This window comes from Emys orbicularis, chromosome 7, assembly GCF_028017835.1.
Source record: "Emys orbicularis isolate rEmyOrb1 chromosome 7, rEmyOrb1.hap1, whole genome shotgun sequence".
Lineage (NCBI taxonomy): Eukaryota > Metazoa > Chordata > Testudines > Emydidae > Emys > Emys orbicularis.
Genome location: NC_088689.1, coordinates 89,199,250 through 89,215,487, shown reverse-complemented (window position 1 = coordinate 89,215,487; position 16,238 = coordinate 89,199,250). Strand labels below are relative to the sequence as shown.

The following is a 16,238-nucleotide window of genomic DNA, read 5'->3' as shown; positions in this document are numbered from 1 at the left end:
TATTGGAAGGTGTTTTTTTAGTACTATGCCATGTCTTTGAAAGGCATACCCATTAAAATATATTTCTTAAAGCAAAAACATTCACAGCTGAAAAATGCACTGAACATAATAGAAAATCAATGTAAGTACATTTCATTAACCCTTCACTTTCAACCATAACCTTAAGGAAACAGTTACACTTTATGGAGAACTAGTGTGCAGTCTTCATTCTCCTTGAACAGATTTGACATCATTGGATCATCTTTGGCCTGTACATTCTTCAAATAATAGTTTACTATCTTGCCATCAAGTTTGTACTGATGTGGAATGCTTTCATATGGCTTAAGATCTAGGTCCAGGACAGAAACTGAAAAGGTGAATCTGGATTTGGATGCCAGAACGACAGGCCTTTGAGCAGAGCTGAAAAAGACGACCAATGGAATGTTGCAAGACAATTTGTTTAAAGTAAACAGACCACTTATGCTCTTAGTGGAAATTCAAAGCCCAGTGCCTATCTAAGGCTTTATCACAAATAACTCTGCTTTACATGTAAAGATCACATGCAGTATATTGCCAGTGTCTCCGTATTTATTAGGCATTGTAGACCAGAAAACTGGGACTTCAGCTGATGTAGCTTTTAAAAGCAGCCATGGTTCATTCTTAACTCAGGTATAGTTTTTCCAGTCCAAAATGATGTGGGAACAGGAATGAATAAACCATTTATTTACACATGCCAATCCTTTTCCTGTTAGTTTCCACACCAATCTAAACCAAACCTCCCTAAATTGCTCTACCACTAGCACTGCTAAATGAAATAATCTCAACTGGCGGTTTTGGCAATAAGAGCTATTTGTATAAATGAAAAGTTTGTCAGAAGTACTGCACTGAACTTCTACAGCTAGAAACAACCATCACCTGCACAGACATAACGGTAGGTAGGTAGTGTTAATGCCATTTCACAAATATCCTTTTTATATACTAAACTGAAGTAACAGCCTCTTCTTCCTCTGTATGAAACTTACTTTGTTCAACTTATTGTCCTGGCCTGAGTGATTAAAATTGCCTTCTGCCTATCAGAACTAGCATTCAGGTGTTATGAATACATCTTAAAACAATGATATTAGAAAATAACTCCCTGAAGTGACCGACGAAATCTAAGTAAAAGGTTTGGATGGGAGAATTTTCTATCTTATTTTCTCAAGTATTATAGGTTAGAGAAGAGAGATTACCTTCTTCAGAGTTTATCCTCCAAACAGCACTAATCCACATGGAAAATTAGCTTCTAACTGAGGAGATGACTAGGGTTGTGTTGACAAAAAAGTCAACATGCATACTAAGTTACTAAAGCTGTGTGGTTGCAACAAAAATTGCACCTCTTGATGTTTTGACAGAATGAGAGCAAGATACTTGACACTTCAGGTCAGTCACTTTAAAAGGTTAAGTTGGCTCTGTCTATTTTCAAGAGCAGCTTTCCTGCATACCTCAAATCAGAGGACAAACACAGGATGAACACAGCCACTACCAAATATGTCTTCCATCCAATACTCTATCACCCTAATGATAAGAAATTGAATAAATCCTAATATCCAGAAAGGAATCAAAAGATATGCAGTGATAAAGAATGAGAACATAACTCTTTTGCCATGGTGACTGAGGTAATTCATTTTTGTTTATCCTTAAAGGCATATCAACATTAGGACTTTGAAACAGATTTCAGCCTCCAAATTAAGAGTGTGTCATAGTAGTTAGCTCAAATTATAACTTGAGAGTTGCCCATATTAAAATCTCTATCTGGAGCTAGGTAGCCTGTCAGAAAAGGTAGGTTGAAGCTCAAGTGATGCTGATACTTGAGCTAGTAATGCAGTGGGAATGCAACAGTTCAAGTTACAACAAACTCATCAGCAGTTAATCTAATCACAATCCAACTCCAGTATTGTTTTGCTGTGTGGTTGCTCTCACTTGACTGCTAGAGTGCGGTAACTCAAGCTAACAATTGCAGTGAATACAAGCCCTAAATCAGGGATTCTCAAACTGGGGGTCGGGATCCCTCAGGGGGTAACAAGGTTATTACATGGGGGGGGGAGGGGTCGTGAGCTGTCACCCTCCACCCCAAACCCTGCTTCACCTCCAGCATTTATAATAGTGTTAAATATAAAAAAAGTGTTTTTAATTTATAAGGGGGGGTCGTACTCAGAGACTTGCTGTGTGAAAGGGGTCACCAGTACAAAAGTTTGAGAGCCACTGCCCTATGTAGCTTCAGTGTTTAAAAAATAAATAATAAAAAAAAAAAGGTTGAGCCTCCTATTCTAAATATTTTAATCAGAACTTCATGATTAGTATTCCCACTGTCAACATGGGCAACCCAACTGTGAAACACCCTGAAGATTATTTGACTCAAATCAACTATAGACATTTTTTTTTTTTAATCTTGGCTGTCTGAGTGAACTGTCTTTCAGAATCCCTTACCATTCATCCTGTAGACAAGGTGAAAGGGAAATCATGATGGAGCAGTCCTTAGCTGTCATTGCTACTCTGTACTGCTGAACCTATACATAAGGTAAAAACAGAATGACTTATCTCCATAATAAGAGCATTTGTACAAATATTTCTCGACTCAGTCACAGATTCAAAGCCAAAGTACATTATCTAAGCATGCACAATGAAAATGTAAAGTAATAATCACTTCAGGTGTTGAGGCGATTATACCGAGGTCATTACTCCTCAGACTTTATGTATTCACTAACATTTTTTCTGTGTCACATGTTACAAATGGTTAACGTCACACAGACCACTTTGCATGAGTACATATTTATTCTATGATACTAGGTCAACTAATGTGAAATAGCTATTCATTTAAATGTACCCTGTGATTTAGAAATGAGTAAGGAATTTGTGAATAGTTAGCTCCTTTGTTTAGTTAAAAAGTGGTAGTATGAGCTGATTTTCAAAGGGGATGAGCACTTCAATGGGAATTTTAACTGTTCAGCAGCTCACCGGATTTTCTCTCTCATTGATCGTTACAGTATACACATGCTTGGCAGGATTAGATTATTGGTAGTCATTTTCACTGTAAACACACATACTGATGAAAAATATTTCCATTGACAGTAATTGAAATTTACAGATAAGTAAAGGAAGAAAAATGCTGATTGATTTACTTTCATTATGTTGACAATTTCTTTTAATGGTTATAAATCTAAACTTTTTGAAGGGTGTTTTCTGTTATTAAGTGTCTGACCTCCCCAAAATTTCCCACAACTCTGAAAGCTTAAATAGATTAAAAATGCTTTAAATCAATTATCCATCAAAATTATAAAAAATAGAAATCAAATTCTGCCAAGCTTAATTATATATTAGATACTTTATGGAAGCTGACAGAATAAAGTAAGCTTTAGCACCCACGCTGAAGAAAGGTACCTTTGTAAATGCAAATGCTTCTGTTCCATCATCTTCAGTTGAAAGATCTAGAAGTTTCTCATAAAATGCTTCATTGTAAGGTCCATCTATCTGTGATGTACTTCTAATAAGTACAAAAAACAGGAAGAAGTTTTACTGATCCAGTTCCAATCTTTCCTGGCCCAAACCTTTCAAAAAGATGTTTTCATCAGGTGAGGGTAAACCTTTACTAAAAGTAAAACAGCATTATGATGGGGAAGAATTGCAATGTTGTAAAAATGGAGAAACAGCAGATCTTTCTCCACAGTTTGCAGAGGCTCCCAGCAACAGCATTTTTACTAGAAGACTTGTTGCATGAAATATAAGTGCACGAGTTGGCTAATATGCAATATCAAGCTGGGAACAAGATTTTAGTTTAGTGCTAATGCACAGCAGCTAGAAAGGATATATACAGATAAAGAATACAAATGGAATGCTTAATCTACGCACATCAGAAAATATGTAAGATTTAATTTATGTTGCCTGCCTTTTTCAGAAAGCCAAAGTATAGTGTTATATTGCCAACTATTTATTAGCAGGACTCAATATTAAGGTTGCTCACCATACATGTAATATTTCAGTTATATATCAAAATGTTGATTTCCATATATCAGAAGCTGCTCAGAGAGTAAACAGTACCTTTTGCAAATGAAGCTCTATTACCCTCTTGTGGATAGTGTCTAAATTACACAAGGAAGTTACATTTTAAGGAATACAAAGGACAATACAAAATGAAAGAGGGCCTCGCCTTAGAGTGATGATCTATTACAAAAACAAACTGGACTTGGTTTTCCATCGGAAGTAAGTCCAGTTTAACTCTCAGTGCTTAGTATTTCCTCAACAACAGATACCAGAAGGCATTTACTGCACTTGTTCAATACAAGTTGCTATATAGGTCACCATTTTATGATGGCAATCTGGTAAACTCACACAACTACTGATCTTGGATTTCTACAGCCTAAACTAACATAGTATTTCATCACTCTCTATTTCAGAGAGGGTCTTACTAGAATAATTTCACATCAGAGCTACACTCCATAAACTTCCTCATCTATTTCACTGCAAGCAGCAGCGATGCAAACACAGAAGGTTCTCACTTATAAAAGCACTACACTGAGCAACTGAACAGTTAGTTAGATATTAGAATTTCACATTGTTATGAGCACGTCTTTATGTACCTCCTGCAAACTGGATGGGAACAGGGGAATTAAGAATTTACTTGGTTATTTTATTTCTTCACTGGTTTCCAATATGTAATGGACCATTTCTCTTCCATTAGACTGATGGACAGCAGAACCTATCACTACCTATAAGGACTTAAATATGTTCTGTCTGGGTCCTTGTTTTCTTCTTTTTCCACTAACACATTACCCATATTTGCAGGAAAACATAAAACTGAGCCTTAAATTAACTGAAGTAATTAACTTGTAAATATCTGTCCTCTTGGACCGTTGCTATTACTACTGGAATACAGAAATGCATAAGTCACACATTACCAGTTATTTCTATTCCATCAGAAATCAATTTGTAACCAACATATCAATGTCTCACTCCCAGAAGACTAAACACTGAGAAACTGCCCATCAAGTGAGGGAGAAAACACGATAATAGGGTATCCACAACCTTAAAATATGCCTTGGCTCTTTCAAAGGAGGAGGAGTGACACTTGTTTCAGTATAGTCGAGGCAGAATTTGAGGAAACATTTTTCTATATCAGATTATGAACTGGGGACAAGTTTCAATAGTGACATAAAAAGTGCGTTAGACATGAGATTGTCTAATATTTCCTATCATGTCAACTTTCTTGGCTGAACAATACCGAGGGACTCATTACTGTAAGGCTGCAAGCTTGCTCATCTTGACAACCACTAGAAAGAATTTAACATAGGAATTGCCACATTATATAAGATTCCACCTTGTCTAGCATTCTGTATCTGACAGTGGCCAGCGCCAGATGCATCAGAGGAAGGTTTAAGAAAACCCAATAGTAGGCAGACGTGGAATAAACTAACTCCCATACACACATCCTAGTGATCTCATCTTAAATACTAATAGTTAGAATTTGGCTTAAAATCTTAATGCATTATGTTTCAAATCCCTGCCAAAACTTTAAAAATAACTACTTTGGATACTCTTATTCATTCAAGTGTCAAATCCCTCTTTGACATGCACTAAATTCCTGTGATGAATTCCACAGCCTAATTTCACATCCTGTGAAGAAATAAATTCCTTTTATCACATGATTTACTACCAAAAAGAGAGCTCAGGTAAACAAAGGGGAAGTGGGAGAGGTAATCAATTTTAATCATGTTTTGCATTTGTATTTTTTAGTTCTTTTCCTAAAAAGGGGGAGGAAAAAAAATAAATAAAAAGGTGATTCTCATGGGATGGTAAGCATTAAAACATGTTGATTTCCAACTAAATATAGCCTTTCCATTAAATGTGCATTTCTTGTTTACTATTCGTGATTTTGTATCAATCTCGATGAAAATTCAAATTCAATTAAAAAATGAACAAAAGCATTTTAAATTTTTGTATTAAATAAAACTACCTTAAAGTGCTAGACATAAAAGAAAAAAATCAAAACATATTTTGCATTTAAAATGAGCTGATTTTTTAAACAAAAATAAGTAGCATCTGTAGTTAGTGAACTGAACTGTTTCCGGTCACCATGTCCTTCAAGATTTTAGAACTAGTACATCTCATCTGTTCACAGCTACTTTTTATTCATAGATTCAAAGAGGGAAAACAAGCTTTCCTGCTTTTTCAATTCCCAGGGCCTTGGTTATCTCTCCTAGAAGAAATCTAGATGGGAATATATTCACATCAACCAGAAAATTGCCCCCAAATTAGATTGTGCACAAATTTATCTGCTGTGTTACAAGAAAGGTGAAGTTAGAAGTTCCATATCTAGACACTAAAATGAAAAGCATGAAGATCAAGGCAACATAATGGGTCTCTAGATACCAAAGATGATTCAGGAACAGCAGGATTCAAAATAGATTTTGTACAGTGCTGTATTGTGTCTACACACCTGGCCAGCCTGCAAAAATTAGGCTGCATCTCTTTGTTTCAACAGCAGAGTGAGGCACAATAAAGTAATCTGTCCCATGGTATCAAGGAACCCACAAATCTGAATGATGGCAACAAGGTTAGAACAACAGACAAGGAATCAGGAGACCTGGGTTCTATTTGAGCAAGTTACTTTAACATCTGTCCTTCAGTTTCACCTTCTGGGGATACTACTTCCATACCTCCATTTGACAAGTTAAATACATTAAGGTTTGAGACACTTCACGTATTACTTTGTTACAGCCATGGTATAGCGAAAGATTATGAAAATAGGAGTGAGGAGGGTGAAGTTTAAGAGGAAATCCATCTACATTGGTAAATCTGCACTGTGATTTGCAGTTACTTGAGAGAGAAGCAAAAGAGCAATTTTGCTTCAATCCCAAGCCAAGGAGATGTGATTTCCAGCTTTTGAGGAAACAAAGCAAGTTTAATAGGCCCCCAAACAAGCTGCCCTTGGGAAGGTTCCTCTTCAGAGCTATGTAACTAGTAGTACTGCACTACTCAGGAAGCAGAAGTTAGAAGCATAGGCCAGTGGGGAGAGACCATGGGCAAGAAGTGGAACAAAGACCTTCATATGCAAGGAACTGCTGAGCCTACACACTACACAGGAAAAAAAACAGTGCAAGAAGGCAGAGAGTGCAGACCCAAGCTCCTAAATATTGACAGTGGCTGATGACGCCATCACCATCTGAAGTGCGGTGTCCAATTTTTTTGCCTTTTAGAGAGACAGCTGAGACCAAAAAGGTCCATGAAAATGGTATGGTGGGGCTTGCATAGAGGTGCATAAAGATCACAGTGAAAACTTTCAGTACCGCCTTAATACCCGGTCCCATATCAGAATAAGGGGATGAGTGGTGAAATTAAAGGGCAGTGTGATTAGAAAAAAAGGAAGTACTGTTATGTCAGATGTAAATACTAAGGCTGAAGCTTTTTACAAATAGAGCTGAACATTTTAATGGTCATTAACATTTGCAACTTTACAAGGCCAGACATAAAGCTAATAATACATTTCACTGGTATTTTTCAGCCTTCCCCTATAGCTTTATGTATGGGTCACCTCCAGAGGCATAATGCTATACTATGAACCAATGGTCTCATCCATTCCGCCAAGTTTTATGATACCCTGAATTTGTATCGAAACCAGAAGACAAATACAGATAGAAACTTTCCAGAGTCTGCAGTGCAAATTATCACGTTATACCTTCCTGAGCTCAATACAGAAGACAGCCTGGAAATCTTACCTCTCCTCAGGAAACTCTTCTAAGTATTGTTCAACTCTATTGTACAAAGGATAAAGTCCCTCAATATCCAGCATGTCCAGCATCTGAGCCTGAAGGGTTTTATAAAGGAGACAGCCCCTTGGTAAGCCAGAGCTCTCCATTTTATTTTTACCTAGAAAAAAAGTATTTTCAAATTACGTAATTTGAAAAAAAAAATAACTGTTTCTACATAATAGACCCAACTATTCCCCAGCTTGATCAGCTGAAGGAAAAGCTACAGACTAATTCTTAGGTTTAAAATAGTAAAATCGTAAGAGATGGGCATTCAACATTTCACATTTTGAACTACTATATTATGTATAACACTAGAGTTTGACTGTGCAGTGAATCTTATGGGATGGAATCAGATTTTCTTCCTTTCATGACAAAACACTCGGGGGGGGGGGGGAGGGCAAAACAGAAAAAAAATTTCCCTCACACATTTCCATGCTCTGTCTTACATTACTGGAAATATTCAAAGACACAAGGGGCAGTTCAGCGCCTCATCTCCCCTTTGTGCTTTTGAAAATATCCCCCAGATGAGTCAGACTGATTTACAAGGAAATCTAGATCACATCAAGTCATGTAGCATTTCAGATCTTGAGTAACTATTATACATTGTAGAAAACTACTGACTTTAAAAACAAAACAAAACCAAAAACCTGTTTTTTCAAGAAATTCAACTCAGGAGATCAACTTAAAGAAAAATCTCAAAACAGTAATATGGGTATGTAATGCAGCATCTGAAATGTTAGGATCAAGCACACCCACTAAATACCAATTACTGCTTAGAAATGGTTCCATGATCACATAGCAGTACACTATAGGAGCTGTGTCCCAACCAGCAGCAATGTCTTGAAGACCAATTGCACTTTTGCAAGACTAGAGTAGTGAGGAAGTAATATGCTCTGCCCCACCCTCCAACTCCCAATCCTCAATTCCATTTCTCACACATATACACCCTTTTTCCTTTTAAATACCCACCTCATGCGGAAAAAAACAAACAAAAATTAATCCAAACTAAACTAAGTTAAAATAGCAGCTAGCCTGCATCTCAAACTAAGGCAAGAAACTCTACAGTGTTTTTAGACACAGTATTGTAATCAGCTGGAGCACATTTTTTCTTTCATTTTTCTCCATTACTGCTTTTACATGCTTGCACTGATGAGTGGAGTTTCTTCATCAGTAGATGCAATACTAAAAAGTATTAATTCAAATTTAAATTCAGTGAAAATCAATTATCTAGAGTGAATGTAAAAGAATTTTAGAGGAGTGGGTTTCAGCCCATTAACTTTCTTGTGTTTAAACAGGCAAAGCTCCCACTCTTGTTGCTTCAACTCTCACCCTACGTAGCACACAGTAAATAAAATGCAGTGATCTGAATCAGTGTATTATGTACCCTGAATTGTATTACAATATATTTAATTACTGTGAAATAATTCTTACCATTTCTTACCAGCTCCTTACTGAAAGCACTTGCTTCACAGTAGCTCCTTCCTCGTGAAATGGGAACCGTCTTCATGTTACCTGCCCTGCAGGCATCAGTACTACTAAGTAGAGTCATTGTTATTACATGGATTAATTCTTTAATAATCGTCCTTGTACAATGTGGTCCATTGACCATCCCATTTGCAGGAAAGAAGAATGGTTTTAAGTGACGAGCAAGTTCATTCCAGTCAGAGAGAGAGTCCTGATCATCCTTACAGCCATAAATTAGTTCACCATTCTGTAATTGAGCAAAGAAATACTTATGCATTTCAGAAAGTCCAAATATGAATATTTAATTATAAAGAACGCTGAACAAACTCATTAAGTGTAAGATTTAACAGTTGAAGAGGCATGTTTCAGTGGATACAAGCAGAGAGTCTGATCATGTAACAAAGATGGTTACAATGTATGTTTCTCAGAAGAAATAATTAAAATTATTGAGCAACTGCATCAATTAGACACTTGTTTATCTGTCACAAATGCAATACTGCATGCTGGGGTAAGTTGTCTAGTAGGTTCTTAGCTGCTAGCCAAGGCACAGGTGCTGAACAGACTAGAAGGAAAAGTGACTTGGTGCATAAAGTTTAAGAATAGGAAAGTTTAAAATTGTTCAAAATTGAAATATAAAATTGGTTTATAAGTTGCACAGAACACTCCTCCCATCCCCGTAAGTTTAACCATAAGCCACAAGACTTTTTTCATAGACACTGACAAAAAAAACCCCACTATATTGACTTAAATAGACTTTGGACAGGCCCAGAACAATTTAGGTACAGTGGCACTGAAGGGTTTGGTTTCCCCTCGTTACCACCACTTTTAAAAATCAAATTACCAATGCTTCAACACAGCTGAAATAATACAACTGCAGTTGTATCTTATATTGGAGGGCTACTTTGTTTTATGTTGGAAATAGCTCAGAGAGCTTGTTTTCTAGAATTAACACATATGCATGTGATATCTCCATAGTCTACAGAGTAGTGTTCATGTACTGCTATATGTTTTTGCTGCATCAGTTGTGGGCAATGAAGTAACATTTTACTTCCTCTACGGAGAAGAAATGTCTCTATACTCTTAAGTAAACGATGTACAACATATTCCATACAAGTTATGAAACTATGTGCAAAAATATACCCTTCAAGGAGCACTCAAAATTGCAACATTTTGAAAAATACCTTATATTAAAAGAAAAACCCAATAATTTATGCAGTAGTTATGGTATTACTTGTGGATGCTGTAATACAGTCCCATCAGCCTCATTATGTCTTAAAGACTTTTCCAACAAAAATTAAGTGAGGTATTGATTTACCTTCCATAAAATCAAATCTACATACATCTTTCCATATTGCAATTAGAAAGTTTGAACAGAGAAAATCCTCAACTAGATATCTAGTGGGGTTTTGAATATTCAGATGTTAAGTTAAATGGACCCAATAATTTACAAGGCAGTATAAAAAACATGCAAGCAATTTCAGTCAGTCTTACCTTAAATATTTTTAAATTGTTCTGTGCCTCCTGTAATAAGCTTTTCAAGGCAAAGTGCATTCTCTGTTTATTTCTAGAGAAAAATACATATGTAATATTTTAACAAACACACTGTTCTCATTATATTACCGTTACAGTAGCACTAGGACCCCAAAAAGCCAACCATATCCGTTCATCACCCAAGCTGAATATATTCCCTACGCATATCGTTACTCAAGATGAAGCCAATACAAAGAAAGAGATACCATAAAAGAGCAAACAAATCTCAGTAGTATCCAAGTTCTTGCGAGGTCTGATGTTTTGCCATCTGGACCACATACAATAATTAACGGCTACTGAATTAAATTCTAGAGGTTTAAAAACAAAGATGCAGGAAAAGCACAAATACTGTTGCTATAAATCACAAAACATTTGTCAGCACTTGCTCTCCTTAACCTAAGACAAAATTCAGCCTAATTTAAGACAATTAGCTATACAGACACACACAGTCAGCAAATCACTGGAATTAAAGTAAATATTTTCTTACCCTGAGAAGAGATCTAGGGGACAGTATTTGCTCAATCGCTTCCATTTTCCATTTGCTACCTGTTGACACAAATCACTATGAATATTCACTGTGAATGCTCTCAGTTAATACAATAGTAGGTTTATGAAATACACATTAGTTTTGTCTTAAGGAGCTTCCGAATATTTAAACCCTTTGGGCATACTATTTCTGGCCAGTAGAGGGCTACCTTCTCTTCATATTTAAACTCCACAGCAATTCAGTTAAATTCCATAACAGCATTAAAAGGGGGAATCTCACATATTAGGAGTAAGGCCCATTCTAGGCGCAAACTCTAATATTTAAATAAGGTATTAGTACATGATGTACAGATTAATGGCCAAGTGAATGATTTCAGTGTTTGTTGTTACACACTGTGGCTGATGTAATCTTTTATTGGAACAATTTCAGTTGGTCAGAGAGAGAAGCTTTAAAGCTAACAGAGCTCTTTGGACACCCATGGACATTAAATGACTTCCTGGACCATGTTTAATGAAAAGTACTTGAAACTTAATTTGACATGGCAGTTTACCACACTGACAACTAAAACTGTCAAAGCTGAGCAAAGATTACTATTACCCTTGTTTGTTTCCAAATTCCCACAAAGTTTCTATATCTCCAGCTATATACTCATATTCCCTCTCATGCTCACATCCAGCAACTCAGTGACACTTAAATACGTACCTCTTTAAACATCAAGGAAATAAGCAACACATGTACATGTTTCAACAGGAAAGCAGGATTTTAATAGCATGTTTATAATAAAAGTAAGCACACTGCCAGTAAGAGGAAAAGCAGGCTGAATATTTAAAGATTTACCTTTAGGTGCTGATGCATGCAATAACGACACACCTTGTGCTTTATCTCCTGCGAAACATGGCTAGAGAAAGGAATGAACCCACATTTCGGCTGCAAAAAAAAAAAAAAAAAAAAAAAAACATTTAAAATGCATTTTAATAGATTTATTTACGTCTTTTTTAAAAAAATCTGTTCCTTTCCTCCTCTCATATATCTCATAACGAATCAAAGGACTTTAAAGAGATAGAGAGCAAGCAATATCTATTAACAAGGTTAATAGGTCATGCTCATATTTCCCTTGCATAGGTGCCGACTCCGGAGCTGGAGCTACAGGCGCTAACTTTTCAATGTGCCAGGGGTGCTCACTGCTCAACCCCACTCCACCCTTTCCCCCAAGTCTGCCTTGCCCTCGCCCCTTCCCCCCCAGAGCCTGCTGCACGTGGTGAAACAGCTGACTGTGGTGGGCGTGAGGCACGGGGATGGAGAGGGAGGCGCTGATCGGTGGGGCTGCCGGTGGGCGGGAGGCGCTGGGAGCGGGAGCTGATGGCAGGGCTGCTGACATATTACTGTGGCTCTTTGGCAATGTAAACTGGTAAATTCTGGCTCCTTCTCAGGCTCAAGTTGGCCACCCCTGAGCTAGCATTTGCAAAAGGCAAAGATTATTGCTCTACCTAGTATCTGCACAATTTTTCAAATTAAATAAATAGTTACCATATACTTTTATTTTTATTTTTAAAAGAACGCAGAAGGAACAACTGTTTTTTCCCCATATTTAACAAATTCACCTTGATCTCCACACAAAGGATTGGCCGGTGTTCCACAAAATGATAGGTCTGCAGCCTGGTGAGGTTAGGAAGGCACATAGCATAGCCACTAAGAGTGTCCAAGTCTTTATCACAGCGAGACTCTGGAAAAAGAAAAATAGGGAAAAGTAACGGTTTGTGTACATGTTTATTTTACACTGCAGAAAAGGGGGACCATCAAGAAAGGTAAATGTAGGACACAGCCATTGTTTACCACTGATTTTAAAGTAAAGTCAAAGACACAGCACTAGCTGTCCTCCCAGTCTAACTCAAGGCATCATGGTATAAATCACCCTGAATAAAGCCTCAGTTGGAAGTGGGCTAGGAAGAGACAGGGACTATTTTCTTATGAGATTCATGAGGACATGTAAGCGGATAGGCCTTATTTCAGCGTGGGATGGTAACTCAGATGCAATCCTACTCTTGCTCCTAGCATATGACCAAGTGAACATATCACCAGCTTCAGTGCAGTGTCTCTTATGGTTTGTATATACAAGAAAAGGTGCACCAGTTTAACTGGATTGATTTGGACCAGATTTAGTTAAACTGGTGCAAAATCCTCATGTAGATGCACTTAAACCGGTTTAACTCTTGCTTAAATCACTTGAGCTTGCACTGAATTAAACTAAACCAATAAAAGCAAGGATTAAACCAGTTTAAGTATGTCTACATAGCAGGTTTGCACCAGTTTATCTAGGATGATTTCAAATCAATTTAGTTAAAGTGGGCAACTTTACGAATGTAGTCCAAGCCTCATGCTGGTAGGGCTCAGAGAAAGAGTGATGGGGGAAGAAAGGAAGAGGAGACGGACAACTGGGAGGAAGAAATACAGAAGACAAAGAAAACTTATCCTCTCCTAGAATCACATCTGTCATTGACAAGTAGTACTGTGTCCAGAAAACCCAGCTTGGGCATTAGAAATGGCAGCAGTGATCACGTAAGGCCAAATGAAATGACCAAAACCAAGAAAGAAATAGAGCACACCCTTTACTTGTAAATATCAAGTCTGGTGGCACCTTAAAGACTAACAGATTTATTTGGGCATAAGCTTTCGTGGGTAAAAACCTCACTTCTTCAGATGCATGGAGTGAAAGTTACAGATGCAGGCATTATATACTGACACATGGAGAGCAGGGAGTTACTTCGCAAGTGGAGAACCAGTGTTGACAGGGCCAATTCAATCAGGGTGGATGTAATCCACTCCCAATAATAGATGAGGAGGTGTCAATTCCAGGAGAGGAAAAGCTGCTTCTGTAATGAGCCAGCCACTCCCAGTCCCTGTTCAAGCCCAAATTAATGGTGTTAAATTTGCAAATGAATTTTAGTTCTGCTGTTTCTCTTTGAAGTCTGTTTCTGAAGTTTTTTTGTTCAATGATAGTGACTTTTAAATCTGTAATGGAATGACCAGGGAGATTGAAGTGTTCACTTACTGGCTTTTGTATGTTACCATTCCTGATGTCCGATTTGTGGAGTAAGTACATAAGCCAGTAAGTGAACACTTCAATCTCCCTGGTCATTCTATTACAGATTTAAAAGTCACTATCATTGAACAAAAAAACTTCAGAAACAGACTTCAAAGAGAAACAGCAGAACTAAAATTCATTTGCAAATTTAACACCATTAATCTGGGCTTGAACAGGGACTGGGAGTGGCTGGCTCATTACAGAAGCAGCTTTTCCTCTCCTGGAATTGACACCTCCTCATCTATTATTGGGAGTGGACTACATCCACCCTGATTGAATTGGCCCTGTCAACACTGGTTCTCCACTTGCGAAGTAACTCCCTGCTCTCCATGTGTCAGTATATAATGCCTGCATCTGTAACTTTCACTCCATGCATCTGAAGAAGTGAGGTTTTTACCCACGAAAGCTTATGCCCAAATAAATCTGTTAGTCTTTAAGGTGCCACCAGACTCCTTGATGTTTTTGTAGATACAGACTAACACGGCTACCCCCTGATACTTGTAAATGATGTTCTCTCCTGCTCACATCTGTCATTTCACACTCCCCCCACCTTTTTTTTTTTTTAAATCAGTGGCAGAAGAGGGTTGGTCCCGTTTTGATACAATCTACACTTCTACAGACACTGTCTCAGAAAGAACATTCCTCTCCAGAAGGACACAGATTTTTTTCTTCTTCCAGATTTCAACAGTTTACTATCAGATAGTGCAAAGGTTCTCAAACTGGAGAACGGACCCCTCTGGGTGGGCAAGGAACGTATTCTAGGAGGGCAAAAGAAGCTTTAGGATTACAAAAAAACCCCCAAAACAACAACAACAAAACTTACAGTGCACATTTTATCAACAGCAATGAATAATTAGCAAAGCTGATTCCTCCAGACATATCAGGTCCTTAGATGGCACTGTGCATTTGACTCCAGATGTCACTGTACATTTTGACAGATTAATCCATTTGCTATGACGCGGTGCACATTTAATTGTAAGCATGGACCATAATCACAATTTTGGTTTTGCTCTGATTGCAATGGATCATCGGCTCATTAGTGCCACAGGAAAAAACCTTAAAGTTACAACGAAGAAGCTGAAACGGATTCAAGTGAAGCACTGCTACTGCATATAGAATCACAGTACTTGAAGGGACCTTGAGAGGTCATCTAATCCAGTCCCCTGCACTCATGGCAGGACTAAGTATTATCTAGACCATCCCTGACAGGTGTTTATCTAACCGGCTCTTAAAAATCTCCAATGATGGAGATTCCAAAACCTCCCTAGGCAATTTATGCCAGTGCTTAATCACCCTGACAGTTAGGAAGTTTTTCCTAATGTCCAACCTAAACCTCCTTTGCTGCAATTTAAGCCTATTGCTTCTCGTCGTATCCTCAGAGGTTAAGAACAATTCTTCTCCCTCCTCCTTGTAACAACCTTTTATGTACTTGAAAACTGTTATGTCCCCTCTCAGTCCTCTCTTTCCATACTAAACAAACCCAATTTTTTAAATCTTCCCTCATAGGTCATGTTTTCTAGATCTTTAATCATTTTTGTTGCTCTTTTCTGGACTTGCTCCAATTTGTCTACATCTTTCCAGAAATGTGTCACCCAGAACTGGGCACAATACTCCAGTTGAGGCCTAATCAGCGCGGAGTAGAGCAGAAGAATTACTTCTCATGTCTTGCTTACAACACTCCTGTTAATACATCCCAGAACAATGTTTGCTTTTTTTGCAACAGTGTTACACGGTTGACTCATATTTAGTTTGTGGTCCACTATGATCCCCAGATCCCTTTCTGCAGTACTCCTTCCTAGGCAGTCATTTCCCCTTTTGTATGTGTGCAACTGATTGTTCCTTACTAAATGGAGTACTTTTCATTTGTCCTTATTGAATTTCATCTTATTTACTTCAGACCATTTCTCCAGTTTGT

The 16,238-nt window shown here is 37.6% G+C and overlaps 1 protein-coding gene across 1 annotated transcript in view; it reads right to left on the bottom strand.

Annotated features, from left to right (window-relative positions):
* Nucleotides 1-173: 173 nt before the first annotated feature.
* IPPK (inositol-pentakisphosphate 2-kinase) overlaps nucleotides 174-16,238 on the bottom strand; it is a 98,678-nt gene continuing 82,613 nt past the window's right edge. Inside the window, exons 5-13 of the mRNA XM_065407482.1 lie at nucleotides 12,843-12,964; nucleotides 12,079-12,168; nucleotides 11,242-11,300; nucleotides 10,716-10,788; nucleotides 9,192-9,471; nucleotides 7,728-7,878; nucleotides 3,397-3,499; nucleotides 2,446-2,525; nucleotides 174-399 (exon numbers count right to left, since the gene is read on the bottom strand). Of these exons, the coding sequence (XP_065263554.1) occupies nucleotides 174-399; nucleotides 2,446-2,525; nucleotides 3,397-3,499; nucleotides 7,728-7,878; nucleotides 9,192-9,471; nucleotides 10,716-10,788; nucleotides 11,242-11,300; nucleotides 12,079-12,168; nucleotides 12,843-12,964 (1,184 nt within the window). The remainder of the gene's footprint in view (nucleotides 400-2,445; nucleotides 2,526-3,396; nucleotides 3,500-7,727; nucleotides 7,879-9,191; nucleotides 9,472-10,715; nucleotides 10,789-11,241; nucleotides 11,301-12,078; nucleotides 12,169-12,842; nucleotides 12,965-16,238) is intronic.